Below are 25,087 nucleotides of genomic sequence, written 5' to 3'. Positions count from 1 at the left end.
TTGGCCTTGTCCTGATTATATTACATGTCATTTTCATAGCATCACTTCACTATTCATGTGTCCCTGTAGAACGCTGGGATTGGATGACTGTGAATTCTCTTAATTACTGTCTGTGCTCTTCAGGTGATAATGGCAGTGAGTGGATGAAGCACTGGGTAAAGGGAGGCCATAATTATTACTACAACCTGACAACTAGAGAAGGAACTTGGGACGAGCCTGCTGAGTTTAAACAGAACAACACACAGCTGAACAAGGAGGAAATCCAGGTGAGTGATCTGAAAAAACTTGGTTTGTTCCTTGACTTATAATTATAATTATAAATGTAGTCAATAATTAATGCTATTTATTTTTATAAATAACAAGAGTGCTCATGGTTTGAATATTGTTTAATCCTGTGTGGTAGCCTTCTTGAAATCAGAAAAACTGGACTGACTGTTGTCAGGTTTATTTATTTTCATGTGCAGTAATCAGCTGCAGATTGATCCAGCTCTCTTAGACTCACCTCATACATGTCTCTGTCCTTCTCAGTCTGTTGTATCAGGAGTGACTGCAGCCTATAACCGTGAGCAGCTGTGGTTGGCCAATGAGAGTTTGATCGCCAAGTTACAGGCCCGATGCCGTGGTTATATGGTGAGGCGAGGCCAAAAAGAGCGTCTTGATTTCCTGAAGGAACAGGATCCAGCCATTAAATGCATTCAGGTGGGTCTTGTCCTTTTAACCTTCTGACTCCATACAAATACATACTTGAAGGAATCGGGTACCTCTGACTTAACTTGCATGTAGTGTCGCAGTCACACAGCTCCAGGGGCCTGGAGGTTGTGGGTTCGATTCCCGCTTCGGGTGACTGTCTGTGAAGAGTGTGGTGTGTTCTCTCTGTGTCTGCGGGGGTTTCCTCCGGGTGACTATCTGTGAGGAGTGTGGTGTGTTCTCCCGGTGTCTGCGTGGGTTTCCTCCGGGTGACTGTCTGTGAGGAGTGTGGTGTGTTCTCCCGGTGTCTGCGTGGGTTTCCTCCGGGTGACTGTCTGTGAGGAGTGTGGTGTGTTCTCCCCGTGTCTGCGTGGGTTTCCTCCGGGTGACTGTCTGTGAGGAGTGTGGTGTGTTCTCCCTGTGTCTGCGTGGGTTTCCTCCGGGTGACTGTCTGTGAGGAGTGTGGTGTGTTCTCCCTGTGTCTGCGTGGGTTTCCTCCGGGTGACTGTCTGTGAGGAGTGTGGTGTGTTCTCCCTGTGTCTGCGTGGGTTTTCTCCGGGTGACTGTCTGTGAGGAGTGTGGTGTGTTCTCCCTGTGTCTGCGTGGGTTTCCTCCGGGTGACTGTCTGTGAGGAGTGTGGTGTGGTCTCCCCGTGTCTGCGTGGGTTTCCTCCGGGTGCTCCGGTTTCCGCCCACAGTCCAAAAACACACGTTGGTAGGTGGATTGGCGACTCGAAAGTGTCCATAGGTGTGGATGTGTGTGTGTCTGTGTTGCCTTGTGAAGGACTGGCACCCTCTCCAGGGTGTATTCCCGCCTTGCGCCCAATGATTCCAGGTAGGCTCTGGACCCACCGTGACCCTGAACTGGATAAGGGTTACAGATAATGAATGAATGAGTGAGGACATGTGAGTTTATTATTATTATGGTGAAAAGATCCATATGGAGTTTTGTTGTTTACCTCTGATGAGACTGAATTAATGTAACAGTGGACTATACTCTGCTATAGATGATTAACACATTTGCCATTACATATGTTAAATGCATTATAATGTCTTGGGCATTAAACACTAAAACTAATATTTTCATTCCTCTGTAATAATATTTGTTGGTTTACAGTTAGTTTTCTGAAAGTTTTCTGTTTCTGAAAGCATACTGAAAATAATTGATTACAAGTTTACAAGTAAATTTTTAGACAAACACACCCAACATGTTCCTTTGACTTTTACGGTGAAGACTGTTATTGATTGCTCTCATGGTTCAATGCGATCTGTAGGCTCACTGGAAGGGATACAAGGAGAGGAAGGCATTCAGAGAAAGGAAGCAGTACTTGAAGGATCACACTGCAGATGCTGTGAAGGTATGTTGCCATGACAAACAAGGTCAAAGACATTTGAAGTATGATTCACTTCACACTAATCTCCTCTTAACGTTTGTGTTGATGCGTCCATGAATTCCTCAGATCCAGTCCATGGTCAGAATGCAGCAGGCACGGAAAAAGTACAGAGACCGGCTGAAGTATTTCCAAGATCATGTAGGTGACTCTTTACTCAGCATTTTATTTGTCAACAAATGTGGTTATCTTTTCCTCCCTCATTGTATTGTTCATTGTAAAGTTGTAGCTGTCATTTTCATATTTCAGATTAATGAAGTGGTTAAAATTCAAGCTTTTATCCGAGCCAATAAAGCGAGGGATGATTACAAGACGCTCAGTAAGGACAATCCTCCATACTATTCTGTTGTCAGAATGTGACTCAAGTCTTTTTATTATGCGAATATATGCATACATTTTGAGGATTGGTTACAAATTTTCTGTATTTAATTGAAATTTAACTTCACACCTGTGGCATCGCGTTGTATTCCAGACGTTTCCGTTCACGTTCTCTCTTCTCCCACAGTTAACGCAGATGATCCTCCGATGGCAGTCGTCCGTAAGTTTGTGCACCTGCTGGACCACAGTGACCAGGACTTCCAGGAAGAATTGGAGTTGATGCGTCTGAGGGAAGAAGTGATCACAAATATCCGCTCCAACCAGGAGCTGGAGAACGACCTCAACCTAATGGACATCAAGATCGGCCTGCTGGTGAAGAACAAAATCACTCTGCAGGAAGTGGTCTCCCATAGCAAGAAGCTGACCAAGAAGAACAAGGGTGAGCTGTCCAACCTCATGATGATGAACAAGCAGAAGGGAGGGTTGAAGGCTCTCAGCAAAGAGAAGAGAGAGAAGCTGGAGGCTTATCAGTACCTTTTCTACCTACTACAGGTATGTCTAGAATACATTTAGAGAAGGATTCCTGTGTTTCAACCCTTAAAAATGTGTCTTTCAACATTTTATTTGGAGAAACAATACAGCTTGAAAGCTGTGAGCAAATCTGTTTTGAAGTCAGCTATAATTATTAGGGGAAAAAGTAATCAAAATCATGTATTGTAAAAAATCACACTGTAATGCACTGCAATAATAAGTGGGAATTGTAAAATAAACTACAGAAAGTTTAGGGGGTGTCATTAAAAAAGAGATCTCTTCAGCCTCAAACATAACTATGAATGATGCTGGTGGTTATGCTTTAACAGTAGAATGGGACAAAGTGCCTGAAGGCTTTAGTGGTTTGAAAAGTGCCCCAAAGATTCCAGATGTTATGGATTCATCTACTCTAAAAAGCTGCAATGTTGAGATCTGCCATTTTTCTAACCTCTTTTCCCAGACTAATCCCACCTACCTGGCCAAGCTGATTTTCCAGATGCCCCAGAACAAGTCCACAAAGTTCATGGACTCTGTGATTTTTACTTTATATAACTATGCTTCCAACCAGCGTGAAGAATACCTGCTCCTGAAACTATTCAAAACAGCACTGCAGGAGGAAATCAAGTAAGACTCCACAGCCATGTGTCGTCATGTTTGAAAACTCATGAGAATTGTAGTGGTTTTAGAGGTTTAAGAAGCAATGCAGCAGATTCTTAGTAATGTGGGCTATTTTTGAACAGGTCAAAAGTGGACCAGATCCAGGAGATTGTAACTGGAAACCCCACAGTCATCAAGATGGTGGTAAGCTTTAACAGAGGAGCTCGGGGTCAGAACGCCCTGAGGCAGATCCTGGCTCCAGTTGTCAAAGAAATCATGGACGACAAGACGCTAAACATCAAAACTGACCCAGTGGACATTTACAAGAGCTGGGTGAACCAGATGGAGTCTCAAACTGGAGAAGCAAGGTTAAAATTACCATATTTTTAGACTACGTGTTGACTGTAATTAATAAGTAATCTGTACGTTTATTTATTTAAATAAATAGGATGCGTTTACACATTAAACCACATATAGACTTAAATTCTTTACTCAGAAATACATAACTTGCAAATTGGGTTTATATTGATAGGACATCTGAGTGATTAGAGGTTTAAAGAGGAAAGCGTACCTTCTCCTTCTGTTTTCAGAGAAATAAGTTAGTAATGAACATGAGACATTGGGTTTCGCTAATTTTTAAACCTGGGTTTTCAGTGTGGAGCCTTGTCATGGACTGATTTACAGTTCTAACAACTGAACGAAACCTAGTTAGACCGCAGATCATACCTCAAAAGGCATAGGGTAACCGTTTTTTACCCATTGCAAATCACAACTGGTTCATTCTGCTGGCCATTTTTCTAACTTGAAAATGTCTGTCCAGCTCCTGAGGCTTAACCAATGGCTAACAACCTGGCTAACATTTATAACAAAATAATCTTGATTAGACAGTTTTCTAATTTGACCAATCAATGAGCAACTAAATTAGTGTCTCATGTGTCATATCAGAATGTGCTAGAGGTTTGTGTGTATATAAAAAATAGTTAATAATATAAAGTCAAGTGTACCTCTGTCCCATACAGTAAGCTGCCTTATGACGTCACTCCAGAGCAGGCCATGAGCCACGAGGAGGTCCGCAACCGTCTTGAGGCCTCCATTAAAAACATGCGGACTGTCACTGATAAGTTTCTGTCTGCCATTGTGGTCTCTGTCGACAAAATCCCGTGAGTATCCTTGTCTAAGGTCGATTCTGATCTTGTTTTTGTCCAGGTTTGTATGCGTCTGCTTTCATCTGTCACCTACTGTAATCTTCTTTTAATGTATGAAAATAAGCATTGGCACGTTCGGATTTGAATATTCAAACACAGATCTGTTACCTGACCCGAGTCTTTATTCAGAGAGTGTGTGTGTGTGTGTGTGTGTGTGTGTGTGTGTGTGAGACTCAGTGTTACTGATGAACTGTTCATCTGCAGGTATGGGATGCGATTCATTGCCAAGGTACTGAAGGATACACTTCATGAAAAGTTCCCAGATGCCACTGAAGATGAGCTTTTGAAGGTTTGTCATCTGAGCGGTCTCCTAAAAAAAACTACCACAGAATCATGGGCGTCAGCATTAGCTTTTACTAATTTAAATGTTTTTCCTTGTGAATTCTGTTTAAAACCAACCCCAATTCCTGCTTTAAATCAGTTTTCTTTTCAAAAACTGCACAAAAAGTGTTGACATCCGTGTACTGCCTAATGTATTTCAACCCTACAATAGACCACATGCAGATTAGGTCTATCCCTGGGTTGAATTACAATGGAAAGGGGATTTCCCTATTGAAATCCTGGTGGGAATCTTGTCTTGTTTCTAATCTGCTGTGGTGCTTCATGCTCTTCTTAATGCTGCCCCTATCTCTGTTCTTGTGGCACTGTTTTCTCTCTGTTTCTTACCCTCTACTTCGCTATGTCCCTCTCTCTCTCTCCTGGCTCCAGCTGACCCCTTTGCTTTGCTGCTCTCTGGAGGACTCTGGTCCTGCCCACACAAGGTGAGCCACACCCCTGTCTCACGCTTTTTCCCCACTCTCTATCCTGTTTCCCGCTCTGCTCTGCAAACCATATTAGGAAAGGAACAAAATTTGAAACGTTGTTTGTATTTGCCTAGGCAAATAGTGAGATTCAAGGTTGTGAAAAGATGTTTAGCCCATGCTACAAAAAATCAGCTGAATTTACTTGATTCATATGTATCCATCCATTTTACATGAACAAAATGTTTAAGCTGGCCGAAGAGTATCAGATTTTTGTTGATGAAACAAACTCCATTCATTCAGTGCTGTACCACTGCCACTCAGTCCTACTCCTATCTCTATTCAGATTGTTGGAAACCTACTGTATTATCGCTACATGAACCCTGCCATCGTTGCCCCTGATGCTTTTGACATCATTGACTTGTCGGCTGGAGGACAGCTGACCACGGACCAGCGTCGGAACCTGGGCTCCATCGCCAAAATGCTGCAGCACGCTGCCTCAAACAAGATGTTCCTCGGAGACAATGCCCATCTCAACCCAATCAATGAATACCTCACCAACTCTTACCAGAAATTCAGGTAGGGGCCTATCTTCTTTTTGAATTGGATCTTTGTTTTCTTTTTTGCCAATGAAGCAATTAGCAACGTGTGTGTTTTTGAAATAAAAGCAAATGTTTAATTTAGTAATTATTGGGGATATAGTATTTATAGGCTGTTATATATATATCCCACTTGCTTCCACATTCTCTACTTTCTTTTCCCCAGACGTTTCTTTTTGGCAGCTTGTGATGTGCCATCACTTGAGGAGAAGTTTAATGTGGATCAGTATTCTGACCTGGTCACTGTGTCTAAGCCTGTTATTTATATCTCCATTGGGGAAATCATCAATACTCACACGGTACGTGCATGCAGCACGTGGCAATAGTCATACAGTTACCAACCAGTATGATCTGTTTTCTGGACTCAAAGGATATTTTTTTTCCTGTGCCTTATCTTTTGCAGCTCTTGCTAGATCACCAGGATGCCATTGCTCCAGAGCACAATGACCCCATTCATGAGCTGCTGGAGGACTTAGGAGAGGTGCCTACCATAGAGAATCTGATAGGTGAGTTACTGAAGAAAAGCACTAGAACATAGAAACTAAAAAGCTGTTTACACATGCTGCGATGAGCTGCTACAATACTAAATTTTCAGGTGAGAATCCACTGCCCCCTGATGACCCTAATAAGGAGATGATGGGCAAGACGGAGGTGTCTCTCACGCTCACTAACAAGTTTGACGTCCCTGGAGAAGCCAATATTGAAATGGATGCCAAGACTCTACTTCTAAAGTGTGTTCTCTTTCTCATCCTTTTTGTTTAAATAGCATTAGTTTTAGCTGAGGAGGGTCTGTGTCTGTTTATATGTGGTAGATATAAGAGGGATGTTGTCAGAATGAAGCTGAGGTATATAGTTCTGAACTACAGAATAAATAAATGATATAGGCTGCCCCTTAAAGTATTTTACCTCCTCTCTCCCCCCCCCCCCCCCCCCCCAGCACCAAGAGGCTCATTGTGGATGTGATCAGGTTCCAGCCCGGAGAAACACTGTCTGAAATCCTGGAAAGTGCTGCAACCCCAGAACAGGTCAAAATAACAGAAAAATACCACCAATTTCACAGCTGCTCTTATCATTTAGGTACATGATTATTGATGCCTTCTGTTATGTGGCCCACAGGAGGTGGAGTACCAGCGTGCCATGCAGCGGCGAGCCATACGTGATGCTAAAACACCAGAGAAGATGAAGCAGGCCAAGCCAGTGGTGGACGATAGCCTGACCTTGCAAGGCAAGAAGGACAAGATCAAGAGCAACCTCCAGAGACTGGCAGAGCTGGGCAAGGTCCATCCAGAGAACAGATACCAGGATCTTATCAACGACATTACCAAGGTACTTGGTTATTTTGTGGGTAGTGATGCGTATGGTGAGAGCTTGTGACCTCTTGTGCTGGATTTCTGTGAAATCTATCATGGGTAAGGGTAGGCATTCTTTAAAACTCACCCCAAACTCCTCTATTCTTTATTTTTGAAGATCTGGAAGATGACACAGAACAAGCAGTCAGGGCGAGACTTTGGGCTCTGTCTTGGGGTGTTATATTGATTTTGAAATATATAAACCTTTCAGAAACGTAGCCCCAAACATTCTTGTTTTGAGATCTTTTCTGACCCCATTACGCTCTGCTGACACTAGACCATGATTATATTTTCTAACAGATATATTTGGAGAAACCTAATACACTTTTGAATGTATGTCTGGAGCACATATATATCTGTAAACATAAAACTCTATTTGTGTAGGATATCAGAAATCAAAGGAGGTATCGTCAGAGAAGGAAGGCAGAGTTGGTGAAGCTTCAGCAGACCAATGCCGGCCTTAACACAAAGACGAGTTTCTACAATGTGCAGATTGACTACTACAATCAGTACATCAAGACCTGCATGGATAATTTGGCCAGCAAGGGCAAGTACGTTTGGAATGCATGCACAATCATTTTGATTAATCCATGAATAATCCTTGTTATTTTAATTATCCGGAATTATTCCAGAGCTTTAGCTCTTCAGAGCTGTTCAGAGCTGGTGGTTATCAACTGTTTCTGTCTCATTCAAGAGTATCAAAGAAACCTGGAGACAACAAGGCCAAGAAGAGCAAGCAGGCGTCTCAGAAGTACACAGCAGCTCGGCTGCATGAGAAGGGAGTGCTGATCGAGATTGAGGACCTTCAGACAAATCAGTGAGTTTTCAATAGTTTTTTTTTATTTTTTGTTTTAAATCTCTCCAGGTTGGAAGTGAGATCCTGCCTCAAGTGGAGGAGTTTAAATACCTGGGGGTCTTGTTCATGAGTGAGGGAAAGATGGAGCGGGAGATCGGTGCAGTGTCAGCAGTAATGCGGTCCGTTGTGGTGAAGAGAGCTGATCAGAAAAACTAAGCTCTTGATTTACCGTTCAATCTACGTCCCAACCCTCACCTATGGTCACGAGCGCTGGGTAGTGACCGAAAGAACGAGATCGCGGGTACAAGCAGCTGAAATGAGTTTTCTCCGCAGGGTGTCTGGACTCTCCCTTAGAGATAGGGTTAGGAGCTCGGACATCCGGGAGAGACTCTCCTCCACGTCTAGAGGAGGCAGTTGAGGTGGTTCGGGCGTCTGGTACGGATGCCTCCTGGACGCCTTCCTGGAGAGGTGTTCCAGGCATGTCCAACGGGGAGGAGGCCCCGGGGCAGACCAAAAACATGCTGGAGAGACTACATGTCTCGACTGGCCTGGGAACGCCTCAGTATACCCCCGGAGGAGCAGGAGACAGTGGCTGGGGAGAGGGAGGTCTGGGTTACTTTGCTCCGACTGCTTCCCCCGCGACCCGGACCCGGATAAGCGGTGGATAATGGATGGATGAATGTTTTAAATTATGTGTAAAAGTAATGTTCCTAGCGGAATTATCCTCCAATGTTACAGGAGGTATCTTGGAGCTGTTGATTTAAAAGCCCAAGCAAAAACCAAAAAACAACACATGAAATAAATAAATAATATAATCAGAAATGAAAAGAAAGCTGTGCAATGGTTGTCCTTCAGATTCCTACCGTAAAACCAGTTAACAGAAAAGAGAACGTGTTTTCTGCTACAAAGTGTAAACAGTACGATATCTGCTTTTGTAATAAACACGGTATTTCTTTTTCCCAATCTTTCACAGGTTTAAGAATGTGCATTTTGAGATCTCTCCATCTGAGGTAGTGGGAGTCTTCGAAATAAAAGCCAAGTTTATGGGAGTACATTTGGAAACGTTATTGTTAGAATACCAGGTAAAATTGAACATATCATTTTGAATGGTATCATAATAAATCCCCAGTTTATAAACATGTTGCAAGTGTGAAACTGATTGTTGCTGCTGCTTTTATTGTTGCAGGATCTGCTGCAGTTACAGTACGAGGGGGTGGCAGTCATGAAACTCTTTGACAGAGCCACTGTAAACGTCAACCTGCTTATTTTCCTTCTTAATAAGAAATTTTATGGCAAATAGAAGAGACTTGGAGAAGGGCTTTACAGACTGAACCCTAAAGATATCCCCACACCATACGATGCCTGTTCCTGTAGTACTATCATTTGTCTTTTCTGCACTACTTGGAAAATGCCTGAATACCATTTGTGCCTTGCTCTTAAGGGACATATCCCTTTATGTACATTCGTAAGCGCATTGCCGAGGACCATTCAACAGTTCCTGTTTTTTGTTATTGTCATCTGTTCTGATTCAGTCGATGTTTAAATGTATCTGTGTTAGTTAGCTGTGCTCTGCTGCAAACTGATTGCATGAGCTTTGAACAGTATGAATATGTAAAGAAAATGTTTTGTATGGCATTTAAATTTTATACCATGGGAGAACGGAGCATGCTTCTTAGTATCCCTGTCCAACAGGAAGCTTTCAGCTGTAGGACTGAAGGTTCCGTCAGCCAAAAGTTATATTTCTGTTACGTGTCCCCGACTTAACTCAGATTTTGAACCACAAAACTGGGTTGTATTATCTTGTCAAATTATAACTTATTGGAAGAAAGTAGATATTTTTCTCCCAGCTCTCAGATGCAATGTGCTGGATGATTTTTTTTTATTTTCGTGTCCTTCTCATTTTTAGCCATTCTAGATTTACGTTTATTTTTCATATTTTGTTTTACGTTGCCTTAACTTGATTAAATTGTTGGGTGAAAGAAGTGTTGATGTAGTTTTATGAGAGTTTCTACATTCTGACTGATGTAAGCTAGCCAGATATGGACAAGGTTTTCACAGTCACTCCATGCTTTTTAATCATGGAAACAAAAAATTCAACAGCTGGAAATGGAAGAAAAGTTGGGTAGAGGACAATCGTGAATCAGTTGAGCTGTTGTTATTGTCACTATAAATTTAAAGAGGACTGTACAGTTCAAACTGGATGTGGCGTGAGCAGACATGACTACCCTGCATCCAACAGGTGATTTTTCTTTAGTAGTCACTTCACTTTGCCTTTAAAAACCGTTCTCAACAAGCAGCATTTACTGTATTTTGCCAACATGCACACTTAAATGTTTTTTACCTACCAGTATATTACATTTTTTCTTTCCAAACAGCTGATGTTAAATGGTCTTAGAAGCAATAAAATCATAAATAAATGTTAATAACAAAAATCTGGCTTGCTCTTTGAATACTGTGCCCGCAACATATGGCTTTATTAACCTGCACCTTTTTCCATTAGTGAATGGGACTTTGGTCTCATCTGTACAGTAGTTTAGAGATGAGTTGGAGTGGCCTTTGTGAACCAAAACTGATCGCTTGGAATCAGTGGCTTGACTTCATTAATGCACTGCAAAGAGTAGACGTTGTTAGTGCACCAATGATATTATTCGTCTGCCTGGCCACACTGAACTCTTGCCTCTTGTTTGCCTAGGAGACAGTTCTATTCGAAGCCCATAAATGCAAATTATTGTTTAAAGGCATACATTAAAGAATAATTTGCATTTATGTGTAGCAGCACAAAAAAAAATGCAAATCGGTCTCTTATTTAAGCAAATGCATTACCAACACGCTGATGTAGGAAACCAGGCTATTCGTACTTAGACACATTTTATAGTGTTGTATTACCACCATTGATATAAATATGCAGTTGCATATATTAAGCTCTTCCACCATGACCCAGATGATGATGATGATATATTAAGCTATTCCTCTAGATATCTATGTAAAGGTCTGCACATTGTATCATCAATCACACGTGGTTACTCGTAGTGTACAGCCCAGTGGTGCAACAGGTAACGTTACTGCCACACAGCTCCAGGATCGGTCGCCCCCTATAAGGATATAGTGTTCTCACCACGTCAGTGTGGGTTCTTTAAGGTTCTCTTCTTTCCTCTCACAGTCTGAAAACACATTTTCATATGTATTGTTTATGTCGAACTGTCCACACTGGTATGAGTGACAGGGGGTGTGTGTGATGTCTTGGTGTGGATCATTAATTTGTACTAAATTACTACTTATATGTCATTTAAATTATATTACATTAAACTTAATATATAATTGGTGTATTAGTCATATGATATTTTTGTCACCAGGGCCGTCACTAGAGATTAATGATTAGGGGGACTAAGCCTTAACTGGGGGGTCTGGGGTAATTGCCTAGGGGTAATGGCTATCTGGAGACAGAGAAGTGTTAATAATTGTGGGGTCTAAAGAAATAGGTCTGACGACGTCCATGTTGGTCACTCTTCTGATAAAACTGAAACATTTTCATCTGAGCTGTGACCTGAACTTAAAATGAACAATGAAAAGGATTCTAAATTATTAATAAAATATAAAATAAAAAGTCTCTAAATTAAACAGGGGGCGGCATGGTGGGCAGCAGGTAGGTGTCTGTCTGTGAGGAGTGCGGTGTGTTTTCCCTGTGTCTGCGTGGGTTTCCTCCGGGTGACTGTCTGAGGAGTGTGGTGTGTTCTCCCTGTGTCTGTGTGGGTTTCCTCCAGGTGACTGTCTGTGAGGAGTGTGGTGTGTTCTCCCTGTGTCTGCGTGGGTTTCCTCCGGGTGACTTTCTGTGAGGAGTGTGGTGTGTTCTCCCTGTGTCTGTGTGGGTTTCCTGCGGGTGACTGTCTGTGAGGAGTGTGGTGTGTTCTCCCAGTGTCTGCGTAGGTTCCTGCAAATGGCTGTCTGTGAGGAGTGTGGTGTGTTCTCCCTGTGTCTGCGTGGGTTTCCTCCGGGTGACTGTCTGTGAGGAGTGTGGTGTGTTCTCCCTGTGTCTGCGTGGGTTTCCTGCAGGTGATTGTCTGTGAGGAGTGTGGTGTGTTCTCCCTGTGTCTGCATGGGTTTCCTCCGGGTGAGTGTCTGTGAGGAGTGTGGTGTGTTCTCCCTGTGTCTGCGTGGGTTTCCTCCGGGTGATTGTCTGTGAGGAGTGTGGTGTGTTCACCTTGTGTCTGCGTGGGTTCCTCCGGGTGATTGTCTGTGAGGAGTGTGGTGTGTTCACCTTGTGTCTGCGTGGGTTCCTCCGGGTGACTGTCTGTGAGGAGCGTGGCGTGTTTTCCCTGTGTCTGCGTAGGTTCCTGCGGGTGACTGTCTGTGAGGAGTGTGGTGTGTTCTCCCTGTGTCTGCGTGGGTTTCCTGCGGGTGATTGTCTGTGAGGAGTGTGGTGTGTTCTCCCAGTGTCTGCATGGATTCCTGCAAATGGCTGTCTGTGAGGAGTGTGGTGTGTTCTCCCTGTGTCTGCGTGGGTTCCTGCAAATGGCTGTCTGTGAGGAGTGTGGTGTGTTCTCCCTGTGTCTGCATGGGTTTCCTCCCACAGTCCAAAAACACACGTTGGTAGGTGGATTGGCGATTCAAAAGTGTCCGTAGGTGTGAGTGAATGTGTGAGTGTGTGTCGCCCTGTGAAGGACTGGCGCCCCCTCCAGGGTGTATTCCCACCTTGCGCCCAATGATTCCAGGTAGGCTCTGGACCCACCGCGACCCTGAACTGGATTAGCACTTACAGATAATGAATGAATGAATAATATAAACAGACAATCAGACCACGTTAAAATAGTCAATAATAAAAATTATGCAGTATCACAACATATATCATCAGTTATTCAATTCAAAAAGTGAAACTCGTAGATTCACTACAAACAGAGTGATCTATTTCAAGTGTTCATTAGTTTTAATGTTGATGATTATGGCTTACAGCCAATGAAAACCCAAAACTCATCTCAGAAAGTTAGAATATTATATAAGACTGATTTAAAATAAATATTTTTAATACAGAAATGTTGGCCTACTGAAATGCATGTACAGTATATGCACTCAATACTTCGTCGGGGCTTGTGCATAAATTACTTCATCAATGTGGCGTGGCATGGATGTGATCAGCCTGTGGTGCAGCTGGGGAGTTATGGAAGCCCAGGTTGCTTTGAGTGCGCCCTTCAGCTCGTCTGCATTGTTGGGTCTGGTGTCTCTCATCTTCCTCTTGAAAATATCCCATCTATGGGGTTTAGGTCGGGCGAGTTTGTTGGCAAATCAAGCACAGTGATACTGTGGTTATTAAACCAGGTATTGGTAATTTTGGCAGTATAGACAGGTGCCAAGTCCTGCTGGAAAATGAAATCCACATCTCCATAAAGCTTGTCAGCAGAGGGACGCATGAAGTGCTCTAAAATTTCCTGGCCGACAGCTGCGCTGACTATGGACTTGATATACAGTGGATATACACAGTGGACCAACACTAGCCAATGACATGGCTCCCCAAACCATTACTGATTGTGGAAACTTCACACTAGACTCAAGCAGCTTGGATTGTGTGCCTCTCCACTCTTCCTCGTGGGCCCAGGTAAGACGCTTCTGGTGTCTTGACATGAAGATTGCAACAGTTGTGGCCCATGTCCTGGATTGAAGCACTGACTCCAGCAGCAGTCAACCCCTTGTGAATCATCCCTGAATTTTTTGAATGGCCTTTTCTTGACAGTCCTTCAAAGGCCGAGGTTTTCCTTGTTGCTTGTACACCATTTTCTACCACACTTTTTGGATTCCAATCATTCATTCATTCATTATCTGTAACCACTTATCCAGTTCCAGAGCCTACCTGGAATCATTGGGCACAAGGCGGGAATACACCCTGGAGAGGGTGCCAGTCCTTCACAGGGCAACACACACACTCACACACACACACACACACACACACACCTATGGACACAGGGAGAACACACCACACTCCTCACAAACAGTCACCCGGAGGAAACCCATGCAGACACAGGGAGAACAAACCACACTCCTCACAGTCACCTGGAGCGGGAATCGAACCCACAACCTCCAGGTCCCTGGAGCTGTGTGATTGCGATACCTACCTGCTGCCCCGTTTTGAATTCATTCATTCATTATCTGTAACCACTTATCCAGTTCCAGAGCCTACCTGGAATCATTGGGCGCAAGGCGGGAATACACCCTGGAGGGGGCGCCAGTCCTTCACAGGGCAACACAGACACACCTACGGACACTTTTGAGTCACCAATCCACCTACCAATGTGTGTTTTTGGACTGTGGGAGGAAACCCATGCGAACACGGGGAGAACACACCACACTCCTCACAGACAGTCACCTGGAGGAAACCCACGCAGACACAGGGAGAACACACCACACTCCTCACAGACAGTCACCCGGAGGAAACCCACGCAGACACAGAGAGAACACACCACACTCCTCACAGACAGTCACCCGGAGGAAACCCACGCAGACACAGAGAGAACACACCACACTCCTCACAGACAGTCACCCGGAGGAAACCCACGCAGACACAGGGAGAACACACCACACTCCTCACAGACAGTCACCCGGAGGAAACCCACGCAGACACAGGGAGAAATAGCCCCTTCTATGGACGCTATAAAATTTAGAAAAACGTGTTTACAAACCCACAAGTTTAGAAAGGGGAGGTTACTGTAGCTACATTTCCCTGGTGTGTTCCAGCTTTACTAAGTAACTACATTTTACTCGGATGAACACATTCGTTATTGCCATGAAAATCCCAGGAAACGGCAGATGTCAACCTTAGAATGAAAAGACAACAGAATAATTGTTTCTGAATCATATCCAAAATACATTTCTGTGGCTTTTTCTCTCTGATAACCTGAAAAATCCATTATAAAAACACTTAGCTCAAACAAATTTACTGCTTTGCAGCTGATTGTTGTTATTTTTTTGACATTTCTCCCTAGAGTCTCACAAAGATGTGTATTTTTTAAATATTATTTAAATTAAAACTCGGTGGTTGGGGTTTCTTTGCAGGACTAGAGCAAAATGGAAAATTATTCCAAATAGAAAATATTGCTGTATTTTAGCACTGGTTCCCTTAGGGCACTTGCTCACATGAAAGTTTCACACAAAGATTCATGAGGTTCCACAAAGCTGGATTCTTTCGTTAGCCGGGTAACTAGCTCTATAGAGTCTTTTGCTGTAGGACAGACTTGACTTTGGGCTTAAGTCATCTAAATATAGTCAAGGAATTCTGCTTTGTAGGATACACGGTGGTGTCCCGGGGTTTCTGTGTGACCAGGGCTCACGTGCAGCAGAGAGAGGTTTCTATACCGGATGTACAGTGCTCTGGTTTAGATTGTCGCTTCCCCTTTAAGGGATCTACATCGCCCTCTTGTGGAGAAAGTTTTTTTTAAAAAATGGGCATACAGTTTTGGAGTAGGCTTGTGCTGCTGTTTACTGTTTTCACTCTGACTGAACGTATCGGAGTAAAAACCAAACAAGTGCTTCGTGCAAGAGGATTCAGCATCTCAGCGAAAACAGGCGGATAATACGGCCTTAATGTGGCACTGGGATGAAGAGGGGGAACCAAGGAGAGTACATTACATGCTGCGTGTTATTAGAAGAGCAGATTTGACGCTTGCAGTCGGGTTTGAATAGAATTCACAGTTTTCATTCGTACGTTTTTCTCTGTCGGATGAGACTGTAAGCGCGGTGTTTTCCGCAGGACTCGGTATTGTATAATGTTTGGGATTTCTAACGAGTTTGGTTTGTAACCCTGAGGCTTAGGCTTTCCCTGGATGAGAGACCACTTGTTGAAATTTCCGCAAAGTTTACTAAATGACAGTGCATTAAAACAAGAGAGGATTACTAAGCAGCTTGGTAAGAAATGCTCGTTTCCGTCCGTTTTTGGCCATTTTATTCGCCTCACACTTTAAACTGACGTAATTTTGCGTGTTGACTTAACCAGCTTCTACAATACGGAAAGCTATAGACATTTTCGAACCTGCTTGGTGAGATAATGTTACCAGGTTAAAGCTGATAAAAGATTTATTGTTCAGCTTAACAAAGCCAGATTTAAGTCAATTCAAAGGGCATTCGTGTTCACGTTAACATAATCAGAACCCAGGCACGCTTTTTGAGCACTTTAATCTTCATTAGAAGTTGTCACTCGACCAGTTGGACTGCTGTAGCTGGCGGTAGTGAGTCAAGACACGGGCTTAATGTGGGAAGCTACAAGAGTTGCAAAGTGTCATAAAATGACCACAACTAGACCACTGCGTCAATAAAACTACACATTAGTCGTCAACTCACTCAAAAACAAAGTTATTTCTCGTTTAGGCGCTATTTCGCTAGCAAGACTAGCAGTAGCTATCGTTAAGCAGGCTAACGACTGACTTCAGGCGGGTTTATTAGAAATAAATGCAGAATTAAAGTTATATATCGATTTGTCAGTGAGTTTTTATGGTTAGTTGTTCCCTTTCGCTACCGCTGACTTTACGCTGACGTAAAAATAGTTTTATACAAACCAGACAACACTTTTTGGACTTTTATTTCGGGGAGTTTGACAGCTCACACGCCGCCTTAAAAACTACCCGATTTGGAGCATGGTTTGTGCAAAAGACTCGAAAGAATGTCGACAATGGAGGGACATCTGAGCTACTATTGAACGTTTTTCTGCAAGCAGTGTATTCCCTTGTTGTGTTTCCTGCAAAAAGTATATCAAACTCCACGGCCTGCCATGTCCGGATCCCCGGGCTCGAGTGCCTCCAACCCGCGAAAATTCAGCGAGAAGATCGCGCTGCACAACCAGAAACAAGCCGAGGAGACGCGGGCCTTCGAGCAGCTTATGACGGATCTCACCGTCTCAAGGGTAAAACAACTTCAAAATTCGCCCTGTATACCCCCTTTTTCTGATGAAAAGATGGCATATTCAACTGTTTGAGTATGTTGAAAGTATAGTAGATGGTTTTAAGTAAAAAAAAAATATCACGGTACTTGATGACAAAATGACGGTATACGATATATTGCCGTACAAAAGTTTGAAAAACGCTGGCCAGAGTTACTTACACTTTTTTTTCGATTTTAAAAATTAAAATAGTTTAGCTATAAATGCTACAGAGAACAATACTTAATGATAATTACTGCAAACTTATTCCAGCTGTTTATATGTTCACCTTTCACACTGGGAAACATAAACACAGGTTTAAATTTTTTCCCCCACTAAGTTCCTCCCTCCATGTGTGATTAATGTGTAAATAAATAATGTATATAAATATTCACTGTCATAAATAGTCCAGTCATTGATTAAACCCCTGAAAACCAATCTCTGTTTATCTAAATGAAATATTTAAAAGGGATTAGAGGCTATTTTCTATTCTAAAGTGGTTGAGATATAGTTCTACACACTTGCAGTGTTGTATTCAGTTTATGTGTACCTATGATTTAAAATTAGGCCCTGCCTCTATCTCCACCCATCCATCCATTGCCCACCTGCTTCAAGGCCATGCCCTGCAAGTTGACAGCATTTGTTCCTTAGGTTTATTTGTTCCTTGCGCATTTTAAATGTCTTTGGTACATGGCAGTGTCAAAGCGAAAATGCTCAGCCATTGTGTTGCCTGCTTACTTCACCTTGGATAGGAGTTGTTGCATACAACTACCACATGAATATGCTAAATATGTTACAAATTAGATTTTCGCTGGCTCTTTGTGATCCTTGTAAGAATTACACTTCTGCATAAACCAGCACAGTTTTTTTTCCTTGCCTTATATTTATATATTCTATTAATGCCTTTACAGTAAATTGAAATAAAATAGACTACAAAGTCTTAAATATTAAACACTAAACACTGATACGTTTGACAGTACAGAGCAGACAACTGTTCAATGTAAAATACTAACTTGTCTTATCAATCCTGCTCTGCACATTTTGGGGTTTTCTTGTTTTTAGAAACACTTAAACGGAACCTGTTTATGAACATTTGTTGAGATTATATGAGCACATTCAAGATTTGATATGATCCAGTTAGCCCACAAAGAGCTTTTTAAAACGAACGACACATTTTCTGCTAAGTCTCATCGATGAAAGATGTCCATAAGCTGTGGTGTGCATTTCCAGCTCATGATATGGTCAGTTTTCCTTTACTCTGATTGATATAAATCAGTCATTTAGTTTCAGATGGTTATCACGTCACCTCAGAGTGCATAGGAATATACAGCCGTGTCTCTGTCTTTGTGTACAGCCATGTTTAGTGATAAGCTCTTTGAACGGCTGTGCTTCATTGGCTATACAGGAGTAATTCCTGGAGGAAATGCCTGTGGCTATAAAGGATCAGCGGGATCACAGACCCTTATTACTCCACCAGTGTTGTTAGCCTCTTTAGCTTCTACTCTCACTGTCAGCTCTTACTCTGAATGATTTGTCTTGAAGTGTCTCACTGAGACACACATGAGATTCCCTATATAAATTTGATAAACTGAATATGGTAGCCTTAGAACTTCACGCTTAAATCAGAAATTTGGTCAGCACAGAAAGCTTGAATGAAAAAGTACATTCAGACAAAGTATTGCAACCTGCATCATTTATCACTTTAAGAGCATTACAGAACCATACACTATGGCTTGGGCTTTCCCTGATGGCAATATAATTACCGTAAAATTTCCATCACTATGCTAAACTGGGTCTGGTCCATTTACGATCCTTTAAATAATCTAATTACACTTTGACAAGGCTCGTCTGTTTTTCTCAGTTTCCCATCTTTAATGGTCAAACAGGTAATCTACATCAGAACGTTCAATCCAAGTGGTATTCGAAGTATGGATGTGTTCCTACATTTATTAGCATTCTTTTCTACTATATTTTATGGGGATTATTATGATATTGCACATTATTGACACATTTTCTTGCTGATCGTTTGTGGTGTCTTGGGGTTCACAGTGCATCGAGAAAAGGTTTAATAAACGCAAAGCAAAATAAATCTGTTAGTAAGCAAATAGAGAATAAAAGTATGGTACTGCTGTCAGAAGTAAAGCATTAATGTATGTGATTAATCTGGAAACTATAATGTTTTAATGCAAATAAATAGTTTTACCAAATTTGGCCACAACTTTACTCATTTTAGAGTGTAGTGATGTATTAGCAGCATTATTAGGCAGTGTAAACACAGCATCACTACTGTTGAAGCCAGAAGGTATGTTACATTATTTTTAAGCTGAAATATGGATTAAATCTCATTACCAGCTTTCACACCATTTATCATTCTCACATGTCACACACACCCAGAAACAAAGAGCTGCTGCGAGACATTTAGCACTTTTTTTTAAAAAAAATTTTATTTGCACAATGCAGTATTTTTTCTATGTTATGCAACACTATTGGACATGCTTTTCCATTCTGAGGAAGGAAGATTGACTCGGCACTGAGCAGACGTCTTTCTAGATCTTGTAAAGTAAAACACTACAGTTCAAGGATGCTGCAGAAATGATGACTGCTGAATTGGTCTTAAAGGACACGTCTCAAAAAACACTTTTCATAAAATTCAGCAGGTGTTTCCTCACCAAGTGCTAGCTCTCCAGTCTCTTTGCGTGCTGGAAATGGGTCTGATTTGTTTAAGAAACCCTCGCGACAGTAAACAAGTGAAAAATCCAAATAGCACATTCAGACATGCTAGGCTTTCTTTCTTTCTTCTTAAATAGCCCTCCACATTTTGAATATCATGAAAAGAGATGAGGATATTGCTTTATGCCTGCTCTTTATGTGGATACTATTGATTAATTATTTGTTTAAAAGTATTTAGGTAGGAACCCACTTTTAATTCGGGAGACTGCTAACTGCATGAAAGTAACAGGCTGAACCGCAGTTCCCTTTAAATGCAGTGCTCGTTTAAAGGAACCCTACGCAAGTTTTGGTAGTTTAGCTCCTGGGCTCCCCTAAAGTTGTATAACTCACTTTACCAGCACTGTCCTGAAATCAAGCGGGAGGGAGAAGGAGTGGGAGCGGTGTCCTTCCCTCCTCCAAAAGTTACATAGTGTGGTTTCTGCAGTGCTGATCCCAGTGTAGCAACAACAGAGCTGCTATTCTCCCTTTTGCAACTCAGTGGAGTATCTCAGTGATTTTGAAGATGTAATTTTAAGGTAAAAATTCTACATAGTGTTCCTTTAAGCCCACTGCATCATATGTTTCATTGAGGTATATATCCATCTCCATTCATGAGGCAATATTACATTTATTTTCTTAATTTAGAAATGTAGTTATTAAACAGTAATCATTGGTAAGGCTTATGAGTTTAGTTTTGAAGTACTCTTCTATTTTAAATTACCAAATGGCTTTTCAAATCAAAGTAGTTCTGTTAATCTGATAATTAGCATAGCAGGCGTTATCTTTCTATTCCATTTACTCTGCTTCATTCTGATAGTTTGCAATGTAAATTCTTATAATGTTTTATGAAGGAAAGGCTGTGTCCACATTTCAAGTTGTCTGATTACTGTTAATAAACTCTTAAAAAGCACTATTCAGAATGTGTCCAAGCCCTCTGTATAACTCCTTAAAGACAAACATTAGTAGGCTTTTTCACCGGCATAAACAGTATATTTGCAGAGTAACACCAACCAAAAGACACTGATGAACATTTTGGGTTCAAAAACAAAGAAGGCTAGCTTTTATACTCTAGCATAATATTACATTCACAAAGATGTATTTTCTTTGTTGGGTAGCCTTTTCATCTCACAGTGTGTTGGGCATGTGATTATCAGTGTTCTAAGCTCTTATGAGTGCCTCAGAGTGCCACATATGACAAGTCTGGTGATTGGTCCATGTCTTTTCCTCTAAAGAAAAGCGTTAGTGTTTAGGGCCAGAATTAACTTATTTTTGATGCTGAGGAACAGCTTTACAACATTACATGTTTTCATGGTCTAAATGCCAGCAGATCTTCATATTAAATGTTACATATTCTGGTTAAGTTCAGATGTAATTTTCAAGGTTAATTCTTTTGTATATAAAGATCTCTAGAATTCCAGTCAGTGAGAGCTATGTACTTACTTGTGTATACTTTTCTGTCTGCATTTGAAATCAAATTGGATGTACTGTCTGCCTCCAGTTTTGGCTATTTTGCATTTTTCAGCGGCACTTTTAGTATGGGAAGGAGCAAGCGTGATTTGCCCTTCGCCTGTAGAGACAGACTTTTGACTTATTATAGACATTTACTTGATTATATAATCCTTGCGCTGTGGGAACTGTAGCATTGCGTTTTCAATGGAAATACTTTACAGTGGACATCAAATTTGAGTACAGATTTTTTTATTTTTGATATTAAGGAAAAATATTCAGTTTTAGTAGTTTTAAGGTGGCCTTGGTGTTGACAGACTGGGCATAAGTTGATGAGGGAGAAACCCCAGAAGGTTTGAGTGTACCTTAAAGGCTGTTTACAGTCAGAGCCACGCTTACACTACTGTCTATGTTGTTGTAAATGTGTTTATTTCAGACTTCCAGTTCAAATCCTCCTGACTCATCTGTCTTTTTGCGCAGAAAGACAACTATGAGCTAACACATGCCGTTGACTAGCATACTGTGCTTTGGTACTAGCCAACTGGGTTTGATACAACAGTCTTTACCCATTGATAATATTAAATGAGGTCAGTCTTTGAGATTCAAATTTTGTCCTTTGGGCGGTGTGAGGAAGGAGTGCATGCCAATTTGCTTATTCCTGATCAGAATTGATAATTTACATGTTTACCTTAGACTCTGAACAAAACCAACCTTGTCCTTTTGCTGAGCACTAGCGGGCCTACAGCTGAATTACTTTACACATTTCTAAGAATTTCTGGTCTGAATATATGAACTGATTTGTCATGCATGTTCGATTTTAGCTGTCTCAGTTCATTATGCAGAAACACAGTTATTTACAATCCAATTATAATGACTTTTCTGTTAAAGGTGCAGTTTCAGAAGATCCAACAGCTTCGTTTGTCTCAGAATCGTGCCCAGTACTATGGTGGTTCCCTCCCTAATGTGAACCAGATTGGCAATGCCAGCACCGATTTCCAGGTAACTGGGCTGTGCTCTTCTTCTTATCAAAGTAAAGTCACGCTAGATGGGCGCATTAAGGAAAAGATAAGCTTCTACACATCTACTTTTTTGTTATACTTACATAAATGTTGTTTAGAGATGGTAATTGCTAGCCTGGTCCATGCAGTAAAACAAAGAAGCTATTTTTTTTCTTTAGACAAACCTCAGTTGGCCTACTCCATCAGTTGCTGGTGAAGCGAATTGCTAAACTTGATATGGCAACATGCTCCAAGAGCTGAACAACTGTATCTCTCTAGGTCCCCCATGGAGAATAGTGTTGTGTATCTCCAGGTGAAAGTGCTCTTGTTGCAGTGAATAAAGCTTCTTTTGAGGCATTGGGCACTGATCCTAGATTTTTTTTTTGTCTGTCATCAGAAACCGAATCTAGTGAGGTAAAACCATGCTGTAAAAACCATTGTGTAGTTTCCTTACTTGGGTGGAAAAATAAGACCAATCATGGTTGCACTTTTGGATAAGTGTTGTTTTTTCCTTTGTGATTGCATGCTGTGCACATGCAGACTTAACATATGTTTTTAGTAGTGCATAATAAATGCACAGTTTCTTAAATCACTGGCCTCTTTCATAGTCCAGACTTATACCTTTTAAAGATGTAGCTGTAGATGTGATTCAGTATTGTGGGTTCCCAATTCAGAAGTTTCTTTACCTTACAATGATCGTTTCACATCATACTGTTGACAAACTTTTAACACATCACAAATTCTGGTCAAAGGCCGGCTCTCTTTTTCCAAGCTATATTGCCGGCTACACAAAAGAGACCGTCTGATGGTGTTGAGGTGTTTGGGATACATAAGTAGTACAAAGCTAAACATGTCGTTTGTCAAAGAATCTGCTAATTTGGAATTGACTTCCAATAAATTTCATTCGGGAGATAAGTGAGACCAGTGCGCAGTGTAAATAAATGATTTTGTGATTAAACCAATCCCAGACACTAACAGTCTAACCCGAACTATGGCCATTTTTACTGTCTAGTTTTAGTCTTCAATTGAAAGAGAAGCTTTAGAAGAAGAGACAGTGACTGCTAGCATATACGACTCGCTTTAAATACTTAGAAGGGGCATACCCATCTTGCGAACTCTGTCTGTTTATATCTTTAGCTTTTTTACTGCGTCAAAATAGCTGTGCATGTTGAGCAGGACTAACTAAATATTTATCAGTATTACCAGTAGACCAACTAATTGATAAGGATACATATTGACAACTGTTTCATAACATTTTTTTGATTACTTGTTGCAGCCCTAGTTATGACAGTGACATATAATGTTACACCCCTAATGTATACACTCAGTTTATTGTATCAGCATCACTTACCATATGTGCGTGCACAACAATTACAGTTTTATTTCTCTGTATAATTCACTAGCCCCTGTTTATTTTACTCGTGAATGGTCAAGACCCCTGATGAAACACCATGGAGTAGGTTTGTGTGGTGGCTCATGCACAGCACTGCAGACACACAGAGTAGATAGTTTGCATGCTACTATGAGTGAATCTTACCTAGCAGCAGTGCTGAAGTATTTAAACACCTCACTTGCACTGTTGGGCTGAGTATAGTCCACCAACCGAAAATATCCAGACAAGATTAGTACATGGTCTGAACCTGACCACCAGTGAAGTACTAGACGATGAATAAAACAAATGCTGCGGTGACTAAAATGCCAGGTATTACAGGGGAGGAGGACCTTCCTTATTAGTCCACCTCCCGACTAAGTCAGTAATGGGTCTGGACAATTCACGAAGAGTCTAAAGATGGTGAGGTTACAAAATAGACTACAGCTTGTAATTTAACTAAATAGAAAATGGAGATATAAATCATCAGTGAATGTAGAATATGGTCAGTAAGTGTGTTTTTGTGGTTGTGTGTGGAATAAAACCATTTATTCTTCCTGTCTTGATGCCTGCATTCAGGGTGTCTTTCCCCCTGGTCTCGACTCGGTAAGAGGGACGAGGCATCATGGTCTGGTTGAGAGAGTCCAGCGAGAACGAAACCGCATCAACTCTCCACATCGCAGACCCATCGACAAGCATGGACGGCAAATATCCTTTTCACGTCTATATCACCCTGGTAGTAGCAATGTGTTATATCAGATATCATAGAAAATGCATATCCTCAGGAAAGGTTCTCCATATTTTAAACTCTGTGTGTGACATACGTTTTCTGGGCATGAACTGTTTTGTTTTCGTGTGTGTGAGAGAATGTGGGTATATGCAGGAGTGCATTTTGACCTCTGTTCATGTGGGCAGTTGTTTGTTAGGCTGTAGGGCCTATGATGGTCTTCACTGTACTATGTAGCTCCCATGGAAGTGTATTATAGTGGGAGTGAAATGGCTGTGTGTTTGTGGTCTGATTTTGCTCCCTGGAATAGTTGTGAAATGGTTATAAAAATGCAGAAAACTAATTGAACTAAATGAATGCACTTGAAGGCAGCACGGTGGCGCAGCAGGTAGTGTCGCAGTCACACAGCTCCAGGGACCTGGAGGTTGTGGGTTCGATTCCCCCTCCGGGTGACTGTCTGTAAAGAGTTGGTGTGTTCTCCCCGTGTCCGCGTGGGTTTCCTCCGGGTGCTCCAGATTCCTCCCACAGTCCAAAAACACACGTTGGTAGGTGGATTGGCAACTCAAAAGTGTCCGTAGGTGTGAGTGAATGTGCGTGTGTCTGTGTTGCCCTGTGAAGGACTGGCGCCCCCTCCAGGGTGTATTCCTGCCTTGCACCCAATGATTCCAGGTAGGCTCTGGACCCACCGTGACCCTGAACTGGATAAGCGCTTACAGATAATGAATGAATGAAT

General features: G+C 41.8%; 2 protein-coding genes across 3 annotated transcripts in view; both read left to right on the top strand.

Moving 5' to 3' along the window:
• LOC136677764 (ras GTPase-activating-like protein IQGAP1) overlaps positions 1-10,633 on the top strand; it is a 38,185-nt gene extending 27,552 nt beyond the window's left edge. The window contains exons 18-37 of the mRNA XM_066655379.1: positions 124-266; positions 529-699; positions 1,961-2,044; positions 2,147-2,218; positions 2,327-2,396; positions 2,583-2,947; positions 3,387-3,550; positions 3,667-3,891; positions 4,543-4,683; positions 4,933-5,017; positions 5,815-6,047; positions 6,234-6,366; positions 6,471-6,573; positions 6,663-6,798; positions 7,005-7,092; positions 7,184-7,393; positions 7,801-7,967; positions 8,111-8,233; positions 9,186-9,294; positions 9,399-10,633. Of these exons, the coding sequence (XP_066511476.1) occupies positions 124-266; positions 529-699; positions 1,961-2,044; positions 2,147-2,218; positions 2,327-2,396; positions 2,583-2,947; positions 3,387-3,550; positions 3,667-3,891; positions 4,543-4,683; positions 4,933-5,017; positions 5,815-6,047; positions 6,234-6,366; positions 6,471-6,573; positions 6,663-6,798; positions 7,005-7,092; positions 7,184-7,393; positions 7,801-7,967; positions 8,111-8,233; positions 9,186-9,294; positions 9,399-9,512 (2,936 nt within the window). The 3' untranslated portion in view covers positions 9,513-10,633. The remainder of the gene's footprint in view (positions 1-123; positions 267-528; positions 700-1,960; positions 2,045-2,146; positions 2,219-2,326; positions 2,397-2,582; positions 2,948-3,386; positions 3,551-3,666; positions 3,892-4,542; positions 4,684-4,932; positions 5,018-5,814; positions 6,048-6,233; positions 6,367-6,470; positions 6,574-6,662; positions 6,799-7,004; positions 7,093-7,183; positions 7,394-7,800; positions 7,968-8,110; positions 8,234-9,185; positions 9,295-9,398) is intronic.
• Positions 10,634-15,659: 5,026 nt separating this feature from the next.
• The window catches only part of LOC136678239 (CREB-regulated transcription coactivator 3-like), a 38,398-nt gene continuing 28,970 nt past the window's right edge, over positions 15,660-25,087 (top strand). For both annotated transcript variants that reach the window (XM_066656210.1, XM_066656209.1), the window contains exons 1-3: positions 15,660-17,090; positions 22,149-22,259; positions 24,207-24,335. In XM_066656210.1, the coding sequence (XP_066512307.1) occupies positions 16,959-17,090; positions 22,149-22,259; positions 24,207-24,335 (372 nt within the window). In that variant the 5' untranslated portion in view covers positions 15,660-16,958. The remainder of the gene's footprint in view (positions 17,091-22,148; positions 22,260-24,206; positions 24,336-25,087) is intronic.

The sequence above is a fragment of the Hoplias malabaricus genome, chromosome Y (genome assembly GCF_029633855.1).
Source record: "Hoplias malabaricus isolate fHopMal1 chromosome Y, fHopMal1.hap1, whole genome shotgun sequence".
Classification (NCBI taxonomy): domain Eukaryota; kingdom Metazoa; phylum Chordata; class Actinopteri; order Characiformes; family Erythrinidae; genus Hoplias; species Hoplias malabaricus.
This window is presented reverse-complemented; position numbering and strand designations above follow the sequence as displayed.